This window comes from Hippoglossus stenolepis, chromosome 8, assembly GCF_022539355.2.
Source record: "Hippoglossus stenolepis isolate QCI-W04-F060 chromosome 8, HSTE1.2, whole genome shotgun sequence".
Classification (NCBI taxonomy): Eukaryota; Metazoa; Chordata; class Actinopteri; order Pleuronectiformes; family Pleuronectidae; genus Hippoglossus; species Hippoglossus stenolepis.
Genome location: NC_061490.1, coordinates 9,067,570 through 9,091,978, shown reverse-complemented (window position 1 = coordinate 9,091,978; position 24,409 = coordinate 9,067,570). Strand labels below are relative to the sequence as shown.

The following is a 24,409-nucleotide window of genomic DNA, read 5'->3' as shown; positions in this document are numbered from 1 at the left end:
TCCCTTCAATTTAAATTATTAGGACTCTGCACTGGCAACAGCTGTGGCTTGGCATCTTGTTTTTGTGTCGTCTGTACATCCATCCGTTCATTTGTCCTTTATCTCAGGAACACCTGGAGGCAATTTCTGACGAACAAATTACAATTTGCTCATCAAAGGTCATAGTGACCTCACAAACATTTTTGCTCATAACTCATGATATTGTAATCTGCATATGACAGAATTTGACAAATGTCAAACTGGATAAAATGATCAAGTTATGATTATTTAATATCCAAAAGGTCAAATGTCAACTTCGCTGGGACATCATAGTGTTATGCAAACACTTGATCAATTTCATTTTAATTCTTGAAAGTAGGAATAGACACAAATGTACGGTGTTCTATAACTTAAAGATTTGACTTTTTGTCCGAAATCGAACATTCGTTCCAACGTGTGGGGACAAGTTTGTATTGGACCTGTAATGACCTGTTTCAGATTCAAAATATACAGTCTTGAAGCGCACTGGACAATCTCAAGTAGTTTGTCTCCTGATCCAGCAGAAGGCGATCACTGTCAGCTTGACCTATTGCATGTCCTTTTGCCCTTAATGGAGGACATGAGCTAGCAAATCCCTCCTGAGCAGACAATCGTGTCACCAGAGCTGTTAGCAGCAGCTGAGGAGGCACCACAGACGAGTGTGCAGCGTCAAGTGTTCAACCGTTGCACATTCAAACTTTATTTTTGTAAAAATTATAGCCCAACTGCAATTTGACTGGTTGGTGGAGACATAACTACAAGGAACGTTCTAGTTTGTTGTGTATCCAATTGCAATCCATCAAAGATTAGTAGAATCCTGTTGTGTTTTACTTTAATCTGATACCACAGGTACAACCCAGTCATTTTGAGCTTAACATCTTGTGTGGTCAACGCCTCTTTACTTGAGTTTGGTGTAATATGGTAGATAGTGAGATTCCTGAAAAGAAATATATAATCAAAGCAAAGACTTTACACAGTCTTCTCTGTAGGCGTACTCACCATAGATAAGAACAACTGACTCCTCGATGGCGTGCTGGTAGCTGAACTGGGAGTCGAGCAGCGCCCGGCTGACAAAGGAGCCATAGTAGGTGGACTGGTACCAGCCCACATGCAGATGGTCAATGTTGACGTGACGCAGCGAACGCATCATCTCCATCTGGTACTGGACTACAGGCAGAGAGAGAAGGGTGGGCATGGAGAGAGGGAGGATGTCGGGGACAGAGAGAGAGAAAGAAAACAATTAATTTAGAATGAACATAGAAATTAGATTAACTTTTTGGGATCTGCGATTATCTGGTCTCCATCTGGAGCTGGACATGGTGCATGAACCGAGGGAGGGGGGGGAGGATGTGACACACATGAGAAATGGCGAAAAAGGGCAGGGATGTGAAGAGAAATTAATTGAAACTGAGAAAAACAAAGGCTTCATCTTCTGTTATCAAGTGGTTGTGGTGGAGATTTCTAAAACAAACATCAACTGGGATGACAAGTCACCCTTTCGTTCTTTATGTGAGAAAATATATCCTGGTAGGGCGACAACAGCTGGATAGATACACAGACAGGTTTCTGCTACTGGAGAGAAGGCCAGATAGATTGCGAGCACAGCCTTTTCATTACACCAGACATCCTAAGGACGCTCAGCCAGAAATACAAACTACCTGCCTTGTTGGCTGTAAGTAACAACCGGAGCAAGCGAGCTAAACAGCATCGCCATGCAGGCTAGCTGAGGGAGGTTGATAAATCAGGGTGTTATTGGGCAGCTGTGGCCCCCAAGACCCCAGACTGTAGAGCACATCCTTCTCCTGCTGGGGCTGTTAACGACAACAAACCGAAGAGGTGGAGAAGAGGTTGAGTGGAAAGCAGGCGGGGTAAAAAGAGGGAAGATAGAAAGTTCAGGGAGAGAAAAGGGAACAAATAAGTAAAGGAGAGAAACAGTGGAGAAGTGGAAAATGACAAAGAAGAGAGAAAAGGAACTAAATTATAGAAGACATGGGACGTTCTTACAAGGGCAACATGTCTCTTTTGGCATATTTCTAACGACCTGAATTCAACCCCTTGTGCTAATGTTATGTAAAACAGGGAGTGACTTCATTCAAAATATATGAACATGTTCTTTGGTCACTTTGACATTCGACCTGACAATTATTCCTCACAAAACGACTCAGAGCTGCAGTTGTGGCAGTTTGCAGATTAAGTCTGAAGCATTTCAGAATCTTTCTCCCTCTATCATTCCTTCCCCCGTCTCTACTGCACAACACGCACACACACAAAAATCGCAATGGATTGCCCACAATTTCTGCAGGTGTGTGCCATGAAAAGGAGGGCAACGCTAAGGTGCCTTTCTCCCGACAATAAAATCTCATTGAATTTTGTGAACATCTGGATTGGAGCACTGGATGGGGGCAGACAGGTGGAATGGGCTTATTCACAACCTGTCCTGCAGGGATGGACTGTATGTACCTATCTGCCCTTTTAATCTAGCCTTTTACTTAGTGACTGACATGGTCAGCGAGACAAAAGCAAGCAAAGCAGATGAATGGGAGAAATACAGAGGGGAGGAGGATGGGAAAGAAGGAGAGGAATTGGGGAAGATAGGGTGCATGAGGGTGGGAGAAAGACTGCAGACCGTGCAGCAGTTCTGCAACAAACCACAGGAGGAGGACGTGTAAAGGTGGTGGCTGGCGCTGTTTGTGTTTCTTTGCCGTAGTAGCACACCCACAGGAGAAATGTGTGTTCAGTAGCCTCTATTTCACAGAGAAAAATTAGCTGGTGGGGTAAGCACGTGGGAGCTTCTTCTTTGACGGTGGTGACGAATGAGAAGAGTGTTCGAATTAAAACGTGTGGGAGAGACAAGTAGCGGAAGAAGCTAAACAGAGATTATGAGGAAAGAGACGAGTGTTGGTGACAGACTGAGAGCGAGTCTGTTGGAGAGTGGCTCTGCCCAGGGGCTGGCTAGCAGCAGACTCCAAGACAAAGAGAGCTCAATGGAGAAGGAAGGCAGTCTGCCACCCACCTACTAACTACTGTATCTGTCTCTGCACTTCTGTGCCAATCAGTAAGGGTGCTTACCTCTCAGGGGCCACTGATGCGTATACCTGCCCCTCCACCCTATCATTAATGGGCAAATTGTGCACAAAGTGATCTGTCTCTAAAGTGAACACTGAAGGCTGGAGGATTGACAAGAGAGGCAGGGAAACCAATCAGCCATTTCTCCTCTCCTAGCTGTTCACAAATAGTCTTCCCAGTTATTTTTTTTATTATTATGTGGAAAATATCTTTATGCTGATGGGTGGGTGGGTGGATGGCTTGTTTCCATTGTGATATGTTTTATAAAATTAAGTCTAATCCCACACTACTAACAAAATATCTGTATCTCCTTCACTCTGTCAATCTTAGTAGACATAATGGCTTTGTCTGATGTTTAGTTTCACAGTGGATGCAGTGTTTTCAAAGTCGTCACCAAATTCTTCTCAGTGTCCTTGACTTCTTTGCAACTGGTTTCATTCAGAATCTCCAGCGTAGGAGTCTAAAATGGGAAACGTTGTGGATCTGTAGGAAGATTATGCAATTATTTCTGTGCCGAAAATTTCAAAAGCACAGAGTTGGATACAAAGAAATTATAAAAACATGGGATTCCACAGTGTTTTCCCAAGGCTCGTAGGTCAACTGAGCAGCTGCAAGCCACGGATAGACCGAGACCCCGCCGAGCATTCACACACCGTGACGGAAAACCTTGTTATTTTATTTCTGTTTACTTTGTTTAGAACATAATACCTAGTGAGAAGCATGGTTGTGGCACCACCATGCTATATGGGAGCTTCTCAGTAGCAGAGAAAAGGAGACCGATCAAAATTGGGGGAAAGATGAATTCAGCCAAACACAGAGAGGTGCTTGACAAAAACCTGCTCCAGCGTTTGTGCAAGTTAAACCTTTCGGCATGACAATGATCCAGAGTGTAGAGCCAAGACAATGCTGGAGCGGCTACGGGACATGTCTGACTGGCCTCCAGTGGCCCAGACTTAAACCCCACAGAACATCTGTGCAGAGACGGCAGCTCACACATACTTCCATCCAATCTGCTGGAGCTTGGGAGGATCTGCCAGGAAAAGTCAGATAAACTGCCCAAATCCAGGTGTACAAAGCTTGTAGAGACTTAACCCAAGAAGACTCAGAGCTGTAATTACTGCCAAGGGGACTTAGAATAAAAAGTACTGCATTAAGGGTACTCATTAGTAAATGAGGTTAGTTGTTTTTTTAAGTTGCTAAAAACATGTTTTTCATGTGTTGTTTTGGAATATTTTGTGTAAAATGGCAATTTTGATCATTTACAATTACATCTACAACAAAGTTTTGCAGTAAAGTCAAGGGGTTTAAATAATTTCTGAAGCTGCTTTATAAACAAAAAAATCATAATACTGCTGCAAACTGATTTTTATAATACATTTTCACCTCGAAGAAAGGGTCCAGAAGTCTCAGATATAGAATTTAAAACGGGTGCCCTATTCAAAATATCTGGGCCCAATTAAGTGGACTAAAACATGTATGAACATTACGTGGTACTTTTCCTTATATGAATCAACGTCTACAACAACATGATATATGAAAATAACAGAAAAGGACTGGATGTTTTCGGAAAGCCCTTGGATGACACGCAACTTCCTTTCAACACTCAAGCAGACGGGGCAGACCTACAAACTGCAACATGCCGTTCCCATGTCAGATAATAACGACCACGGAGTGTTGTAAATGCCACATTTGTTTTAAAAACCACACCGCAACAACACAAAAACTGACCCTCCGACCTTGGAGACTGTGTGTACAGCAACATGGTTAAGCCTCTGGAGATCTAGAGAACTTTGAGTCGTGTTACAAGGTAAGTTTTGTATCAGTATTAAAGTATTTTTAAAGCGATATATGAAAATTATTAATTTTATAACATTTGAACAGGTATCCTGGAAAATATTTTGTATTGACCATATTTTGTTACCTTGGCTTTTGACCAATCACCTCCAAATGTTCATCATCTGGAGATACCCTCCCAAGTAATATTTCCACAAAGTTTGGTGGAAATTTGTTGTTGCATTGTTTAGTTACTTTTTACACACACACAGACTAAAAACAATATCCTGCTTGCGCCGCTATGCTGGTGCGCAGGATAATAATGTTTTCCGTTCTTTCCAGTACCACTGAGATGGAGGCAATGAATGTAATGAATGTGGGCGCTACCACTGATCCACGAAAATGAACCAAATGGGTTTTAGGTCGTAGCTGGTGGGGCCAGTGGACATGTTATGTAATCAGTGTGTGCCTGAACACTGTGTAACGCCAACTACCGTGGCAACCCTAATGTTGATCTGTACCTCAGGCAAATGAGATTTTGAGGTTAGGTAGCAGGAGCATAGCAGGTATCTGATTCTACTTCTCTCTCCCTTTCTAAAACTATGTTAGCAGCCACTGTGGGTCACAGAGCTGTTTCAGGAGAGCCCTGACATGATAATACAAAACAAATATCTTGTAAATCTACAGCAAGTCCCTGCATGGCCAGCTAGTTTAGAAGCTATACATCCGTCTATATTCTCTGTCCAAAACAGGACAAACCCTTCTTGCTCCCCAATGAAGTATAAGTAAGACAGCTGGTGATACTTTGTGGATGGAACTGCAGCATTAGCCAGAGAATAGCCAATTTAACAATATCATCAAGGCATAGAGGGGAAGCATGCGCCACCGTTTGCTATTCCTCACTCATTTCTACTGCCCTGCCGCCTCTCCTATCAATCAATCTAGGTCCCGAGGCCAGACAGGGAATGAGTCTGCCCATTCCCTTTGCACTGCTCAAGTGTGTGTGTGTGTGTGTGTGTGTGTGTGTGTGTGTGTGTGTGTGTGACAGAGAGAGGTCGAGGGGGAAAAGGAGAGGGGGTGGTGTGTGTACGTAAGACAGAGAAAATGAAAGTGTGTTTAACGGAGTATCTGTGAAATCATGAGTTCAGTGAGGGAAACAGAAAGCGAGGAAGGAAACAGGACATGATGGTAAGTGAGAGCACAAAATGTGGGATAGCAAGAATATGTTTTTGTAGGTGAGCAGGTGGGTAAGCATAAATGTGTGGAAAACACTGAAAGAGGAAAAACTAGGAAATGGGAAGCCTAAGGATACCATGTACTGCATGCTGTACGTCTGAATCGCTTGTGTGTGTGTTTGTGTGGGCATATATATATATAGTTATGAGGGCCATTATGAGGGCCAGGAATTAGGTTAGGCATTTAGTTGTGATGGTTAGGGTAAGGGGCCAGGGAATGCATTATGTCAATGAGTGTTCTCACAACTATAGAGAGACAGGCATGTGTGTGTGTGTGTATGTGTGTGTGTGTGTGTGTGTGTATGTATTTATCAGCTAGGAGCTAAACTCTACACCTTCAGCAGTAATGTTAAGAGTCATAATCAACAAGGCGATTCCAGTGTGTGCTTGTGTGACTTTATGTGCAAGTGTGTGTCTTTGCAGTGAATCAGACAGATAGTCCATACTCTAATACTCAATGACACAAGAGGTGAACTGCATCAGACCTTGCATGCTGCTGCAGGCCACAACATCTCAGTAGAGGCAGTGAGATGTGTGCGAGTGTGTGTGTGCGTCTGTGGATGTGAGGATGCACGTAGCTGTGTGTCACAACATGTTCTAATCACCACCCCGACAGGCTGATGGGGCCTTGCCTGAATAACTGTTGTGGTTTAGCACGTGCACGCACACACAAACTCAAACAAATATCCATGAACGTCAAGTTTAGCTGATGGATAATAAAATGGTGTCAAAAAACTTGGAGAGCTACATTTTCTTAATCTTCCATTCCCTTCACGTTCCTCATGAGTTTCGGGGGAATTCAGATAGTCAGCCAATCAGACCTCTATCCACAATAACCAGATTACATTACGTGGAAGACTTTTTCTCTGTTAGTCACGAAGAATAAAATTGTTTATAAGAGAGTGAAAAATAACTCTTCTATGTGTTGTTTTAAACTAAAATATTCAACTCCGACTGCAGTGCCCTCCATAGAGGGGGAGTGGTGTTCAGCACAGTAAAAGTCAAGAGACGAGTTTGCTTTCTTACGCAGTAAAAAACATATTTTTCCTTTTTGATGACCCATCAATATCGTCTGAGTTGAAAATGAAAAACATAAAAACAGTCATTTCGGATGATTGATGCAACTGCTATGTTTGCTGGATTGCTAATTCCTCATATTCTGCCCGAGGTGCTTAGTGGTGGCAACAAAGCATGCTCATCTTGGCGTTTCATAAATACGTCAGAGCCAAAAGGAAAGAAGACACATTTTTATGTGATTTACAATTTAGAGACACCTTATTCTGCCAGTGTTTTGCTCTGTGAAGAAGTCTGTTGTTCCACACCTTCTCCATATTTTTTTCATCTTACTCTCTGGACTTGGAACAAGTCTAATTTAGTGAGTCTACACTTATGACCAATTCATTCAACAACAACATATTTTTACTTCACGCTCTGACATTCATTAACTTTATCAAAACAAACTCCAAGCTGTTTTGTAATGTGAGTGAGTGCTTCCTACCATCACTGTGTTTAAACGTTTATTTCAGATCCTCGGTTTTCTTTAAAATCCTCTGTGACAATTTTGCTAAGCATTGTATAAATACACGTGGCTTGACTTTACCTCACTTGCAACAAAACACTACATCTGCTATTGTTTACTGTGGTGTACAAAGTGAATCTCTCTGTTTGAAGGCCTCGAGACAACCCGGCTGTTCTGCCTTGTTGCTCTACTGCTGCGTTCCTGTTTACCCTTCCTCTCTTAACCATGCTTCTCCTCTGGATTCCCTAAACAAAAACAGATAATACCTGCTGATAATAACTTTTTCTCCTCCTCAGAGTCTGTTCACCACAATACAAAACAACGGTATTGTGTAGAGTCCTGAGAACTTGAAAATCAAGTGTTCATTGATGCCCTGAGCATCTTGGGTCAATACAATTTATTATTGAGGGAAAGCTCAGTCCTCGTAGATTGAAATGTAATCAAGCTAGAAAGTAATACGATATCTTCACAATGAATACAGAAGGAAAATATAGCTGCAAGCAGCAAAGATCCAGGTCCAAGCAGTTAATGGATAGCACATAAATGAAATGTGTGGATTCGAACCCCAGATATTTGTTTATCCAGTGAACTTTACTCATCGACTGTGCCACTGGGGAGACATGGTAGCTATGATATAACTGGGGTATTTTTTTCAATTCTTACTCAAAGTGCATTTGACAGTCAAATGTTGGAGATAAAATTATATCACACATTCCAATTCCTGTATATTGTAGAAAACACGGCGATCAAGCGTTTGGTGAAATAGAAAATGCTGTACATTATGAATTACAATAAGACATTGAATGTCACAGCGCACTTGTCGTTTTTTAAAATATCTGGTCACCATTTGAAACTAGTATCCAAATAAGTTTAGGTAACATTTAAATGAAGACTCGTGGAGATAAATATGTTAATTGATTTAGCATATTTTAAAAACATTATGTAACTGACTCTGGATCTGTCAGACATACAGGCGATTCATTTTGATTTGTACAGACTTTTCAAAATTCCTGTAAGAGAAATTTGTTATCATTCTTTGAAAAGTATGCCAAATTTCACCAGATCGAATGAAGAACCTCTGCTTTTACCTTTGTATTTACAAAAAGTTGGTTAATTTGGCATTTACAGAGCAGAGGACCATTGAATGAATGGATGAATGAAATAAGGAAATACATGAAGGCAGAAGGAAAGACAGAAAAAAAGAAAAGTTATTCTCAAGGACACTGAAGATATGATATCATCTAATGCACAAGTCTGTACCGTGCACCCTGGAGGTGAGACGTTTTAAAGGTGCGCCACTGAGGCTAAATTTGACATTCTCAGAATGTATGGATCTATTCCCTCATCCTTCCACACCACCCATGTGTAACTGAGATTTAGCCTGATAGCACCACCGAAAAATACAGTTTCCTCCATGAAAAACACCAAACAGGCTCTTCATTCGTCCCACTGGCACAATAACATATGTCAATTAGGCTTTGAGCTATCTGACATTGCCCTTGAGTGAACTAACAGGAGCTTCCTACATAAACCTTGGACTGGTTTCTTAAAGAAAACAAAACGATATTCACTTCCAATAAGCAGGACACACACACACACACACATGCAGGTACAGGGCTGACTAAACTGCTTTTATTAAGCAGGGTGGTGGCTTCCAGCACCATTTACTGAGCCGACAATAAAAAAGAAGCCAAGATTTAAAACAAAAGATGAAAAATAACCACATAAAAACTCTCATACTAAACCACCTCCCCCCAAAGAACTGTAAGAAAACTAAATTAACACCAGAATATTGAAGCAACCATGATAAGAGGCATTTTCATTAAGGTGCAGAACAGTGATTCCCAACCAGGGAATGTACCCCAGGGGTCCCATGAAAAGATTTTAAGTATCTCAACAATTTGAAAAAGATGAAAATTACAATATAAATATAAAAAATACAGTGCGATGTATCACCCTTAGCTGAGTGTGATGTAACTTAAGAGTCTGAAGAGTGGAAATAACAAGCTAAAGAATAGAAAATGATGACTTTGCCTAGATGGTAGGTCTGTGTAGTGCAAATCAATAGCTTTCTAAAACATTTTTTCATATTAATGACATATGAAAATAATGACGTGATCTTATATCATTTCAGTAGTTGAAACGTAGTAAAGTAAAGTTTTGATTGAGTGAAGCAAATGTTAAGCTAAAGTTTCCTGTCAAAATAAGACTCAACCATATTATATTTTCCATTTTCAAATCATCTTTGTTTAAAGCCAACTTTAATTTGACTATAAATCAGCATTAACAAAAGCAGGGTAGTTATTTAAGGCCATGGCATTTGGCAGATTAGTGTAATAACTATAAATTAATTGAAAATCATTACTATTAATTTCTAGAGCTAATCACCCTGCTCAGTAAGTATACTGCTAACTTGTCTCACTCCCTTTCCCAATTCACATGTGCCTCACAGAGCACACGGCCCTACAGACCTGCGGCATCTTGGGTACTTCTGTCAAAGACATTAGGTTCAGTCACATTCTTTGCTTCCCTTCCTCTAAAGAGAAAGGAGGACAAACACTTTCTTTCCAAGCATTGTCAAGGTCAGCAGCTGCTGATGTGAGAGAGCAGATAGCTCGTCCTCCTGTCACGGCATTTTGTCCGTCCACGCGTTCATCTGTCGGAGGGAGGGAGCAGTGATGAATGTGCGAGTTGTCGGGAAGTAAATGGTGGTATCGAGTTGTGGTCTAGTCCGGGGTGTCAGGAGAGACACGGGGCTAATTTTCAGCAGCGAGGCTATAATGGGATGTGTGTGCCTATTTGTGAGTACGTCTGTGTGTTTTTGCGAGTGCACCCACTATGATCCATGTTCCACCTGGCACAGTGGATTAGGTGCAATTAATCTTAGTTAAGCAAGCCCTGCAGAGGGCTGCCTCCCTAAAACGTGCGTGCACATACAAACAGACACTAGGCCACAAACAGGCACACAAACACCCTCAGTGATGCATGGGAGAGGGTGAGAGCGTAGTGGAGCAGCTGCTTTGTGTGCTTAACACACTGACGAGTTCACCGTATGCACATTTGACAGCGCCGCTTGTCACAGGGCTTTGTTTTTATAGTGAGAATAGGGAGATGATGTAGAGGAGGAACTGATGAGCCCGTTTGTTTTATATCCTAGTTTGGGAGAAGGAATTCTTACTTGATCTCATTGTCAGCGCTCATTTAACAACCCCTAAGCTAGCAACAGGTACAAAGTGTTGAGTGTGCATGTATCGTTATGAAGGCATACCAAACGTCTGTAGTCCTTAAAATGCATGAGCCATACATTTATGACTCAATATAAAAGTCTGTATGGAAATGTTACATTTCATATGAAAAACTTAAAAGAAATTTGTAAATAAGTGCAGCAAATAAATGTCTTTCATCAAAACAGATCACAAGCTTAAATCCTCCTAAATCCTTCTCTTTATCCTTTCATCTCTGTGCTGGGGACAACAGGTGTAGCAGCTAAAACCTGTGCATGTATTCACAGGTGTAGTTCCCACACAGGAGCAATTAATTGCAGAGGCATCACCTACATCATTTGTTTAATCCGTATGCCACATGGCCTGTGTAAAAAAAAACAAAAAACTACAACTGTCAGACTTGCATGGCTAAACATTGGACCATAGGTGATTAATACAGACCCAACAGAGCAGCAAGTGGGAGGGAAACTTTCAGGCATTCAGGTTTCTGCAGGCAAAAGTTATGTTCTTTTTTCTGCATAAATGATGTTAGACATCCAACAGTTGAATCATTGTTTTTTTTTCACCATAGAGATTAAAGGGGGGGGGGGGATAAAGTCCTTCACTGGTCTCCTATTGGTGTTCTGTGGTTATTTTTTTATTATTTCCACTATTTTCATGACTACAAGTTATGACAATGGTTTCTATACTTTTCTCTCACTGCCTCTCGCTGTTTCCTTTTCCTCGTCATCTTGCTCCACCTTTTACCGACCTTCTTTTCCCAGTTGTTCTCTCCTTTCTTCTGCCCCAACTGTCAATCTTTTGTTCGGTTTCTCAAATTTTCCCCTCATAATTATCCCTTTTTTTCCATCATCCCTTCATTCCTCCCTTCCCTCCTCTCTTGTCACCCTCCATTTCTCTCATCCTTGTCACATCCTTCTCTCGTTCTTATCTTTTAACCCTCCTCTTGCTCCCTTCAGCCCACCTGGATTAGCAGCAGCCTGCAGTGATGCATTTTGACCCTACCTCCGCACACACAAAATTTAATGTGGGGCTGAATCGTGATGAGACAAAGGAGCAGATGAATAAAACAGTGGAACTGATGGCAGTGGTGACGGCACCCAGGGGACCCACACTCTTGATTTATAACGCCGGGTGAGCATTCAAAAGCAGATACAGCTCCAGCTCGCTGCTAACAGCCAGTCTCAGATCTACACTACAGTGGGAGAGACAGAGAGCTCAGATAAAAAGATAGAGCGGGGGGAAGGAGGAAAGGTGAGAGACTGGGGACATTGAGCAAAAAGACAGCGAATGAGAATCTTTTAGCGCTCAGGAAAGGTGCCCCCCAAAATCCTAATACATAACAGTGACCATAATATCTTTAATGTATATATATTTCCCTTAAAAGGTGGGATACCAAGTGATTTCTAATTAGCCTCACTGAGGGAGAGCAAGGAAAAACGGAGGAAATCAATTTCCCATTTGGGGCAGGTAACGTGATCTATTGAAGGGCTAACCCCGAGAAAGACCTGATCAGAATAGAAGAGAGACAACTTTTTACAAAACACACACGCACACACACACATGCACACACAAACGCGCGCACACACACACACACACACACACGCCTTGCTGCATACTGAATAGTGTATTTACTGGGAGGAGCGGAAAGATCATGGCAGAGGTATTTTGAATCCCCCTGACTTCAATTAACCCACCGTGAAAATGTCTGTCACACACGACAATTAAAGCTCCCAAAACCGAGGACTAACCTTGCAGACCCTACTGGAGGGAGCCGCTGATGTAATTGGCCTTAATTAGCTCTGTTTGTGTTTTCTCTTCCATTTCTTTGCCTTGCTTTAAGCAGATTAAGATTTATTTTAAAATGTGGTTTCACAAACCTCCCCTCCAACGGACAATTTTCAACTTGATCTTGACACAGATAATTTTTAAGCAATACAATCTAGAAAAAATGTACAAGATACCACCACATGCACTGATTTTCTGTGTGCAATTTTTAACGACTAAAGAAATGCAGCACGCCTTAGCTATACCACTACTCCTTTAGAGAAATCCAGTGTATTCACTCTGGGATAAAAGGTGTGCATTATTCAAGCCGTACGATGTAGGTGCCTCACTTTGGAAAAACAAATTTGTCTTTTTTATTGAGTATCACCAAATTATTAAAAGCAAACACGTCTTTAAATATTTAAACAAACATTGGTTTCAAACCCAACACAGATGAACACATCCACGCACTGAAACTCGACAGGGGCATGGGAAGTAGGTTTGCTCACTGCCAAATAAAGTTCATTCTTCCTTTGAAGCCATTTCAAATCTCATTTCTTGGTTATCAATGAGCAAGGTAGCTTAATTATAAATAATAATAATAAACATTTGCAGACAAAAGGTGGCAACGGAAACTGAGGGGTGGATGATAAAAGGGAAGACAAGGACACTGGAAGCCACTAAAATCTCAAGGAGTAGAATATTCAGTGGAGGCGTCAAGGACCATTGGATGGACAATGACGGATGGAGAAGAGCCAAAGAATATGAAGCAGGTGATGCAGCTTTTTTTGCCAGCTATAGACAAAGCAAAGGAGATATCCACAACAGTGAAGCTACTTTTGGACCCATGCTGCAGTACAGACATTTGATTTATTTTCTGGACAATATTCAGAAGGGGCTGTATGTGACAACGCAAATGTCTGTTTGCTGACTCAGACATTTTCAAGAACTTTTCCAGCCCAACCCCAGGTAAAATATATATGAAAGAAAATGTCCCTTACTGTAATGTTTGGATGGGAAATTTCTCTGTTCTGAACGTATCTGACACAGATTTTCCGTTTTTCATACGTGAAACTCCAGAACACATCCGGAGGTTTCCCTGAGTTTGCATGTCTTTGAGGTCTGAATGAGGCTTCCACAAATTGCTGTGAAATCCTCTGCCAGGTCACTATCACAACATGGACATCCGCTGAAAGACTGAGGGGAAGCAGACCTCAAATAACAAGAGGTGGTGGTGTAACAATAATTAATGTCTTTTTTCATTAAAATTAGTGGTGACAGACAATTTTCTGTGGTGCGTCAGTTCCACTTTCACAATGGCCCCAAGTACTTAAATGAATAGATCAGTACAAGCGCCAGTTTGAATCATTGATACAACTGGTCTTTCGCCTCAATTGAGGTGTAATTTTGTGTGAATGGCTTGAGGTGGTTGCTTCACTTCTTTTACACTTATTAGTGTCTAATGTTTTGGTTTGACTACACAGACCCATTGCTTTTAGGAAATAAATTAGGTTATTGAAGCATAATTGTGTTAATTGCACCAAAGCAGAGCTCATTTAAAAAAAGATAATATTTTTGTTTGCGTCATTGGCATCTTGCTGCACATTTATAGTCAAGGCTCACACGTTTAGTGTCATAAATTTATGCAAAGTATGCATAAAGGACATGGCGTACAACATGTTGATATGGGATTCATGATATGTAAATCCTAAGGCAACCTTGCCCTCAGTATACGACACAAAACTCTGGTCAGGCTCTTAGGAGCAAAGTGCTGCAAACTAATGAAACAAAACTCACAATCACAAAATGTATGGCCAACAAAAAGGAGAAGCATTCGGGGGAGAAAAACACACTCGCATTGCAGTGGATTTATTATACTTTAGAGTCATTTGGCAGCCAGAGGCACGGGAGGTACAGACCTTTTGGTATTGACTTGTCACAGCAGGACAAGCAAACGTGTATCTAATAACATTAAAGACTGCTTGGATCCATTTAGTTTCCAGTGCACCATACCAATGGGCCAGCACGCGCAATTGCGATGCCTAGAAATGGAATGCCGCCATGATTAATGTTATTAGTTACACTTGTGCTTGACAAGTCAAAATGTCTGCTTTTAGAAAGGTGTTGTTCATAGAGAGTGGGTAAAGAATGGACTCTTATTTTCAAAAATACTGACAAATCCTGGCAGTTAATGTCAAAGAGCTAAACAGTGGAATGCTGATGATCCTAAACATGCCTCCAAATGAACAACAAACTGTTCACCGTCATGACTTTTAGGGGAAAAAACCTCTGTTACAGCTCAACCACACAGTGACTGTGACCCAACAACCAAAAAATATCCTTTTAACTCGACATACTCCATAATTAAGAATGATTAAAAAAAAACACCCTAAAGAAATAACAAAGACTTTCTTGAAGTGAAGGCAGTGATTTCTTCTCCCTCCAAGTTGTTAAATAAGCTCATTAGGAGCAACGGTGTCATGTTCTCCTGCAGAGGTTGTGTGATATTGTTTGGAAACAAAACATACCATCAGTAATGCAGATCAATGTAAAAGTTTACCACAAGTGGACAGCTATAACTCTAACCTAAGGTCTAATCAGTCAAGACATGTTAAAACTCTTGCATATGTGTGTGGGGCCTTTAGATGGCGTCGTTTCAAGGGTTTTAGATAGTTTCAGATTACAGTTTTTACAGGTAAACACATTTTTGAGAATTGTTTAAATGACAGCTATTTTTATAGGGACTTGCTCTGGGCTTTCCTTTTGGAGTTTTAATGCCAGCAGCCAGTTTTCCCATTGTAAGGAGGCATTGTTTTTATCTCACTGCTCAATCATATTCACATCATCTGAAGTTGTGGGGCTAATTGGTTTGCTGAGCAATTCAAACAATGGCAGCAGGAGCGACATACACAACTAATAACTGAAAAGAGGGTGCCAATCAGCAGAAATCAACCTCGTTAATGACCGCAAGTTGTTTATACACCAAGAAAATCTTTCTGTGCTCTTTTTAATTAAGTGTCTTGTTAGGATTGGAGTAACAACAACCTGTTATATGTTGTGGTGTCAGATGTCCAAAAGAAATGCTCATTGGCTAAGAAAAAGCTGTTGTGTGTTGTCTGAGGAGCCCAGCTGAAATCAAAACATCTCTAATTACTGAATCAGGACACATCAGAAAACAAGCTCCCTTAAAATTTGTTTGCTACGCCAGTTTGACAACTGTTCCCATCCTCCGGGCCAAGCCGAAGCATAACATGAGCCCAGACAAGGGGCCTGGCAGCCCTGCCACCTGCGCTGGGCAGAGAGCTTGTAGCTTGGCATGGGGCTGTGGGACCGCCAGAAGGAATAAAATACAAATACTTCTTAGAGGGGAAAATAACCAATAATAAATATACATACGTTTTGTTTGTATGTATGAAGTACATACAAATTAGCAAACTTGCATGAGAAATTTATTTTATCCAAGCAAATATTTGGGGGTATTCCCTCAAAGTAGAGCCAAAGTAATAACTCCAAATGTTAGGTTCTCTTGGGCTGTCATTGATGGACTGCTCTCGTCACAAAAAGATTACACAAAACCCTTCCGTGGCTATTTAAAGACATAATTTTCAGGAAATGAATGCTTCATTTCCAGGGCATAATTACTAACAGGACGTTGGTTGGGTACTCACATCATTCGTCTTTCCAACAGTATATTGCTTAATAAATCCTCCAATCGTTGCGCCAGGGACGGAGGGAGGATTTGATAGTGGAGTGGATAGATCGAGACAATGGGGGTGTATTAGCGAGGAGAAAAGTGAAACAGGGTTTTTCCAGGGCGTTGGGGCAAGGACACAGGTAGGCCAGAGTCATGGGATCCATGCACAGCTCCACTAAGTCCACTTAGTATAAATGTGGGTCTTTTCATACAAGTTTGGACTCTTAAAAGTTATTTTTTACAGTTTTCACCGGCTCTGTCAGTAATTTACTCCTCCTCTCTGTGTCTATCATTCACGCTGTGCACTGCCAACCGAACCGAATCGAGCCAAACCGAGTGGCGCCCCTCCATCTCCATTCATTGTCTAAGTTTACAAATTCTGTTGTTTTTACCCAGCCTGAGTATACACATTGTCCGATCACACTGTTTGTGTGTGTGAGTGCGAGAGACTAGCTGAATTCTGAATGAATGCGCGGCTGTGAAGAAAGATTTGACGCATTTAAGAAAAGTATTCATCATTATGTGATAATCAGTGTTGATATTGTGGCGTCATTTCATACAAATCTAGGTTTAAATTGTAGCAGTTAAGAGACGTCAGCTGAGTCTGTGAGAAAGAGAGCGAGAGAGAATATAGCAGCAGAGTCATTGTGTGTGTGACACCGCTACCTTTCCCTTAACTTCTGGGACTATCATACAGAAGCTACACAATTTGTTTATAGTAATCAACCGTTTAAAGTGAAGAATTTGGCCCGATGATAAACATGACGCTGTTTCCACGGGACTAGCATTTTGACGGGAGTTGGAGGCAGCTGCCGCTCAATTCTCTGTCCAGAAAAAGCCCTGTAAAAGAAGGGATTGTGAAAAGTACTGAAGGAAAGATCCAACGTCATTGATTGCTGAGGAGGAAGAAGGGACATTGTGGGCAAGAAGGGGCGGAGGCAGCCCTTTCACCTTACCAAGTGAGTTAGAGGGGAAAAGGGAGGGGGAAAGAAAGAGAGGTATTAGAGGGTGAACAGAAGAAAAAATAAAAATAAGAAAAAGAGCAGGCTAATTCGGTTCTATACCTTCAGGATACCTCATCCTGCTCCTGAATACCAGTGACATGGGTTGAATGTTAAGCATACTTCCCAAAATTGGTACTGAGCAGCAGTTAGTTGATGTAATCCCAGGAAAATTAATCATGATGTACAAGTCTGAATTGTACTGAGCCACATTTGATTTCATTGTTTAACTAACTGAAATTCACACATTGCTGAGACTTTCTATTCACCTGCTTTTGAAGTTCGATCTACCAAAACGCAAATAACAAGTGACACAGAAATAGCTTAGTGCGTCACTGCAGTTTTACCTCATCTGTTAGAGGAAATGATAATTAACCCTTTGACTTCTTTTTTTTTTACTATAGTGCACTGCGTCCAATGAAAAAATGTCTAGGTAGCTAGATGTTAGGTTCTTCTTTCAAGCCACTTACTTTACTTAGATCTTTTCTGTGTTGTTGGATCTTGGGCAGTGAACTCTAAGCATTGTGCACTCCATGAGTATGATCATGTCAGAAAGCAGCTGCAGGCCACAGTTTGGGTTTTTGAGCATAAAAAAACTAATCTTTGTAAACTTAGACAGGTGCAGTGCCATCAAATATACATACACTGTGTTGACACTGTGCCGAGGTTGGCCAGAGTCCACCACATGGACCAGCACAGAGAAAAGCCGCAGAGTTAGGTGTTGAGTACAATTGACAGTACACACAAAGTTTAGCACTGAATCTACTGCCTAACCCTTTAAGCATCATTGAAAAAAAAAACTCTTTCCTTATGTAAAAAAAAATTGCTTTTATGCAACTAATAAACAAACTATAAATGCACCCGGTACAGCACATACCTTCACCCGGGCCAAACACCTTTGACTTAAATCAAGCTGCAGCAAATTGCGCACAATGATGGATATCAGTCCTAGAATTCATGACTTTCTCCCTGGGAAATTGGTAGAAATGTCGAAGAAGAAAAAAAACTCCTGGATCCGGCTTTGTCCGCATCCATGCCAATATTTAATAGGGTTCTTTCTTGGCCCATGTCCCATCCTTCCACCGAGTTTCGTAGAAATCCGTCCAGTAGTTTTTGCTTACAAAGAAACAAATGACTCTGAAATGTCTAATGTAAACTTTTTCTGCCACAGACCTTAATCTTTCTGTAGAGCTCTTTGTTTTATTGCTGATACCACAGCAATAGAAGAAGCCCAAAGCACATTATCAAAATGCAACTTGTGTGCCTCTATTGCACAAAATGTCAAAAGAATAACTACCTGCAGTTCTACACATCTCTCTCCATACATTTTGTCAATGAGAGCATGTCAGCACATGGGCAATAGCGGAGTTGGGGTTCAGCCAAGGCTTTTTTCCTTTTTCCTCTTATTTTAATCGGAGTCTACAGTGCGCATTTGATTACTCTCTTTGTCTCACTCATGTTGGTCACTTTTGCTGCCACGGACTGTCCTGCAAATACAGCTCCACACTGGCATCTGTTGATGGAAGAGCAGTATAGCACAGGCACGCACAGGCACACACAGCTTACTTCATGTCAATCACACACCCACACACACACAAAACCCCACACACTCACACAGCTGCCTGATCCTGTCCATCTCTCCTTCAGAGTTATAGATTGGAGGAGTAATACAGATCTGAGGGGCCTGTAGCAGGCTTTCAGGTTAAAAAACACATGACAACACTGGTCCAGCTAAACACAGCAGAGAGACAGATAAACACACTGAATAAACGTGTGCAGGGTGCCTGATTAGAGGAGAACAGAATACTAACTGCTCTGCGGACTCTTTCTAGAACTAAATCTAAAGCTTTATCTCGGGGGTGTAACGATTAGCTGATATGCATCAGAAAGTCAATACAATAGTCAGAGATACGGCTACGGTGACAGAAAGGAAATGCAGATCCAACCAAAATCAGAGAGAGATTTATTAAAAATTGATACAAATGTCAAAAATATATTTTAGCCAAATTACCTCCTGTGTCTCATGCATGTGCATGAATGTGTGTGTACTCGTTTTGAGTATAGGCCTTACGGAGTGAGGACATTAGGGAAAGTGAGGACATTTTAACCAGTGCTCCCTTTTTCAAAGGGCTATTGGAGGGTTTAGACTCACTTTTAGGGTGGGTTAGAATTAGCGTTAGGCATGTAGTTGAGAAGGTCAATGTTAGAGGTGGAGCTAGGGAATGCACTTTTCCAAAGGGTGTTCTGACTAAAATGGAAGTGCAAGGTTGTGTGCCTGCGTGTCCCTCCCCTCTCCTGCCAACTTTCCCAATCATATACCTACTTCAGGCCATTCGCTTCCACGGATGAAAAAGAAGTAGCATGGTACAGAATAATAGAGTGCAGATTGAAACATTTCTTTCAGAAGAAATCGACCCAGCAAGTTGCAACAACGCAAGTGGGAGCAACTATTCCGAAAACACACTGGCTCCTAAAGTAAGTACTCCTTGTTTAAGGCAATAAGCAGTTTTATTGTCCGTGTGGCATTGTTTACGCAGATGACACTGACCCTGGTATTGCCAGTCTGCAGTGTTTCACTGGAGACTATTCATTTATCACTTCCCATTGCTTGTCCTTACTGATGTGGCAATTGGCATTGTATTGGAAGCATGCCGTTTTTAGCCCATGAATTAAATTAGAAGTGATCAACTGAGCGGAGAAATATGAACTTCATTACTTCTGTTGGGTTCTAGATATTTGGAAGATTTCCAATGTCTCTTGAGATTAAGTTCACAGATCCTCCACAGAAACATGATTGTTTCAAAGTCACACTTCACACAAAACTGTTGTTCTGTGTGCCGTTGTATCTGCAATGGGTCGAGGCAACCCGCCCCACCATCAGCACAGATGAACACTGACTATTGGTTGCTACGGTGTAGACGAGAGAGAAGAGAAGGGGGTGGTCGAGCTGGTCAGCTGTGTGCGTAGGTAGACAATTCAGGCTCAAGTATGAAAACAAAACAACCAAATGTACAGGAATAAAATAAATTTGTCATGTTTTGCCTGCATGATACTTTTACTTGGAGTACCACTCTTTCCATCGCGGTGAGTTAGTGGATGAAATCATGAGTGCAGCATAAACACACTGAACAGAGACGAGCATTCTGCAGTTCACGGAGTCGTCTTCTTTGTACTGTGCCGTCCTTGATCTGAAATGATTTTGACACCAAACAACACTCACAACATGAATGACTACCAGCATGTTTCAAATTGGAATTTGGTTGTGTAGCGACAGATAACGTGATGTCTGTCAGCTTCAGGAGCTCGATCTAAAGCCCTGTTGAGGAATTCTGTTCAAGGGGTTTGTGTCAGGGCGCTCCTCACTGAAGGCCTTGTTAACTTAAAGAGAGTGACAGATGGAAAATCCAGCGCATCAAAAGTCAACAACACAACCATAACACACACACAAACGGAGTGAGCTGTTCCTGCCACTAACGACCTTTAGCCACCAATGGCACTTGTGTCTCTCGTAGAATTTTCGACAGTTGCTCGTTAGCAGTGGAACATGATTTTCTCCCTTTCCATTGGCCCTCACATCTTCTCACCATCCCATTCTTCAGCCTGACTTGCAGCAGATTTTGCATTACCACACTGTCCTTGTGCTAACAATGATCGGGCAACAAACAAGGCTTGATAGAGGAAAGGCTGAGGTCAGAGGGCATGGCATCCTTAAATGTGAATGCTGACGGGAGGCAGAATGGGTAAGGAAATGCGAACGTGGGCAGATTAAAACCAAATCAGACCCTCGACTCCATCCCTGCACCACTGCCCTCACACATCAACCCAGGCACTGACAGTGTAGGACACCCAGCATCTAGTTAGCTTAGTTAAAAGTCAGCATTGTCCTTAACACGGCGTCTGGGGACATCTTTCACACACACACACACCTAAGCAAACACAGTGATGTTTAGTGAATTGCTATTATGACTTTCTCCTAGCCTCGAAAATCTATTGTTTCTTTAGGGAACGTGGAAATTCTACTGGGTGACTCCGATCCTAACCTGTTTCTTTGGATTTGTCATATTTTACAGCTTATGACAATGGTGCGTTCACACATATTTAAGGATAAGACGACGAAGGTAATTCATCTTCTGAAACCTTGGCAGCTAAATTAAACGATTAACTCATGGCACTCGTGTCTGATAAATACCAGATAAATGCCACCAATGCATAACGATCTCTTATAACCACATAAGAGGAGAGAGAGCTGTAAGAAGAGCCACTGACTTCTCTGAGCAGCATGCTGGGCATTAATTACAGTATAATAGATTTGTGGATATTCATCACTTTTTCCCCACAATTGCCTGAATAACTCACTGTTGCAAGGTGCTGCCGTCTTGTCTGCCTGTGCACTGTCCATGACTGGCCTGTTTAGAACGCGGACATTTCAACGTCTAAAGCTAGATGAGCTAATGTTAGCAAACAACTCTACTTTTAGCTTATTCCAAGTTCGACTGTAGCGAGTGGGCAAAGCATGATAACTCAACATAGTCTGGCTTATCTTTTCCTTTGTTCTATATTCAGCCAATGATCACAGTTAAGCTTAACTAAAGTTTTCTCCCCTTTAAAACACACTCCTGTGTAAATTGACAAAAGATTGCTGTTGCCAATAATCAGCAGTGGGTTGGACTGAACCAACTCAAAGACAAGTCCAAAAATGGGTGATCATTTTTAACTTGTTTGTGTCTGTTGCTGAAATTAGTAGGCTGATCTTTGATATAGGCTGCTGAAACTGGGCACTCTAAGATGTTACGTTTATGCTTATAAGACTAGATCAAATCTGGCACTTTCAAATAACAATATCCATTTATGTCCATTTTGAAAAAACACATGTTTATTTTCAAATTCACCAACTTTCAGAAATTCCAAGGACCCGCTAAAATTGCAAAAATAATTTTTCAGACAAACTGTCAAGGACAGTCAAATAAAACAATGCCAACAGACAAAAGGTTTCCACAACCAAAACAACAAATTTTTTATACGTTTATTCTATTTAGTATTTTCAGTGCAATTTGGAATAAACATTTTTGAGCTCGGAAGAGATAAAAGAAAGTATAGAGTGCTCTCATTTACCTTCATCGAAGTCGGCATCATCCTCAGTGTGCTGGGGGAAGGGGAAGCAGTTTGTGATCTCCAGCCGGTCTTCGACGACCAGGCCCAGCAGGACGCCCTGAACCACCTCGCTCCCTTGGCCCTCTTCCTGGTAGTGCTTAATAATCTTTAGCACAACCTGTGAAAACAAACAAAAGAGCAAAATCATTGAAGTATCGAACTATCGCAAAAGAACAGAGGTGTAGAGGGAGGACGGCTTCATCCTTCTTCGAATAACAATTTCATTTTCAGAACCTGAGCTGATTTATTAATTTTCCCCATTGTGTGTGCATTTTGTGGTTTACAGAATTTCTTTTAATTGTCTTTTGTCATCATTTGATTTATGTTGTTCAATTTAATTGGATTGCTGCTCCAAATGTCGATTTGTGCTCATTTGGTTTTTAGGGTTAGTTTGGTTGATGTTTCTTTACAAGATGCTTTGGTTTTTCTTTCCCTCCAGAAGCGGGTCTGTGGTTTTCTTTTGTTTTTATATATGCAGACTAGGGCTGTCAAAATGAACGCGTTAACGCGGGATGATTAATTTGTGGAATTAACGGGTTAATTTTATTAACGCATTAACGCATGCGCAGAATGACCCGTTCCATGTACCCATACCCGCCCCCACTCACCCGCTCAGAGAGCGACACACGCAGTGAGATCAGAGCTCGTTCACGTTAAGCAGCCGGTCAGTGACTTTGTAGAAGAACAGTGTAATACAGAGTTTCTCTGGTCACAGCTGCTCAGTGATCAGCGCCGCTGCGTCATGATCATAATAGAAGCTGCAGTTGGTTTGTACCGAGCTGGACTCTTTGTGTCCTCCTCGACTCTGCTCTCACTTGAACTAATAAACACTCATCACTAGTTATCAGGACCTGATCAGTACATGTAGTAACTTAGTGTTTGTTTGATTCGCTCCAGAGTTTATGAGGCTGCATTTAAACATCATGAAAATGACTCGTCAACATGTTGTGCTCAGTACAACACGAGACGTGACGCTCACAGTCTGGACTCAGTGTTAAAATGAGGGGAGCGACACTGATTCTGATTTCACATTCAACTGTGTAAAGCTACCCTGTGATTAATCTGATTAAAATTGTAATCGTTTGACAGCCCTAATGCAGACACACATATTCAAATATTTACAAATCAATTTGCATTGAAATACCTAAAAACAGATAATCATTGAGATGCCTTTACTGGGGTCAGCCCGTAGAAAATTCAACTGAATGAAAGGTAATTAGAAAGGTCCACAACTAAGTCTTATAGCTGAAAATGCACATCAGAGCATAGTCCAAGCAAAGGGGGCGAAGAAACTGGCTGCAGAGTTCAGAGACAGGATTGTGTCATGGCACAGATCAAAGGAATACTACAAAAAACATTTGGCAGCAATGAATGTTCTTAAGAGCATAGCGATCTACATAATTACAGCCTGTTAGAATTGAAACTGGGAGCCATGGGTTTTAGTGGCCTGACCCTGACTTGGATTGATATATACTTATCAAATCATACTTCAATGGTTAATGGAAATGGGCCCTTTCAGAGTCATGAATTGTGGATGTGGGGTGCCACAGGGTAGCATCCTGGGCCCGTTATTTTTTCCTATGTGTATAAATACCCTAAAATCCACTTCCTCATGCTATCTTTTTTATATTGTGTTGATAAGTGTTTTATTGGTAGCATATAAAAGAAAAAACGTTTGAGAACATTTTTAGTGAGGAACTTATAAAATGTAAGTGCATGACTATCAGATCTTAGATAATAAAAAACTGAAGCCATTTTTTTGTTCTCAAACAAAATTAGCAAGGTCATCGGATTTTATAGTCCAAGGTAGAGGCATCCATATAACTGTGAAAGACAACGTAAATTACCTTGGCTGCACTTTAGACAGGTCCTTGTCAGGTGAAATGATGGCTTTAAAAGCCCTTACTAAGATAAATCTAGTCAGAAAACGTACTTTTCTGAACACCACAATCCTTCTGGCA

The 24,409-nt window shown here is 41.3% G+C and overlaps 1 protein-coding gene across 1 annotated transcript in view; it reads right to left on the bottom strand.

The window, feature by feature from the left end:
• LOC118113718 (eukaryotic translation initiation factor 3 subunit H) overlaps nucleotides 1–24,409 on the bottom strand; it is a 55,130-nt gene that overhangs the window by 22,784 nt on the left and 7,937 nt on the right. Inside the window, exons 2-3 of the mRNA XM_035163658.2 lie at nucleotides 22,410–22,566; nucleotides 1,018–1,185 (exon numbers count right to left, since the gene is read on the bottom strand). Of these exons, the coding sequence (XP_035019549.1) occupies nucleotides 1,018–1,185; nucleotides 22,410–22,566 (325 nt within the window). The remainder of the gene's footprint in view (nucleotides 1–1,017; nucleotides 1,186–22,409; nucleotides 22,567–24,409) is intronic.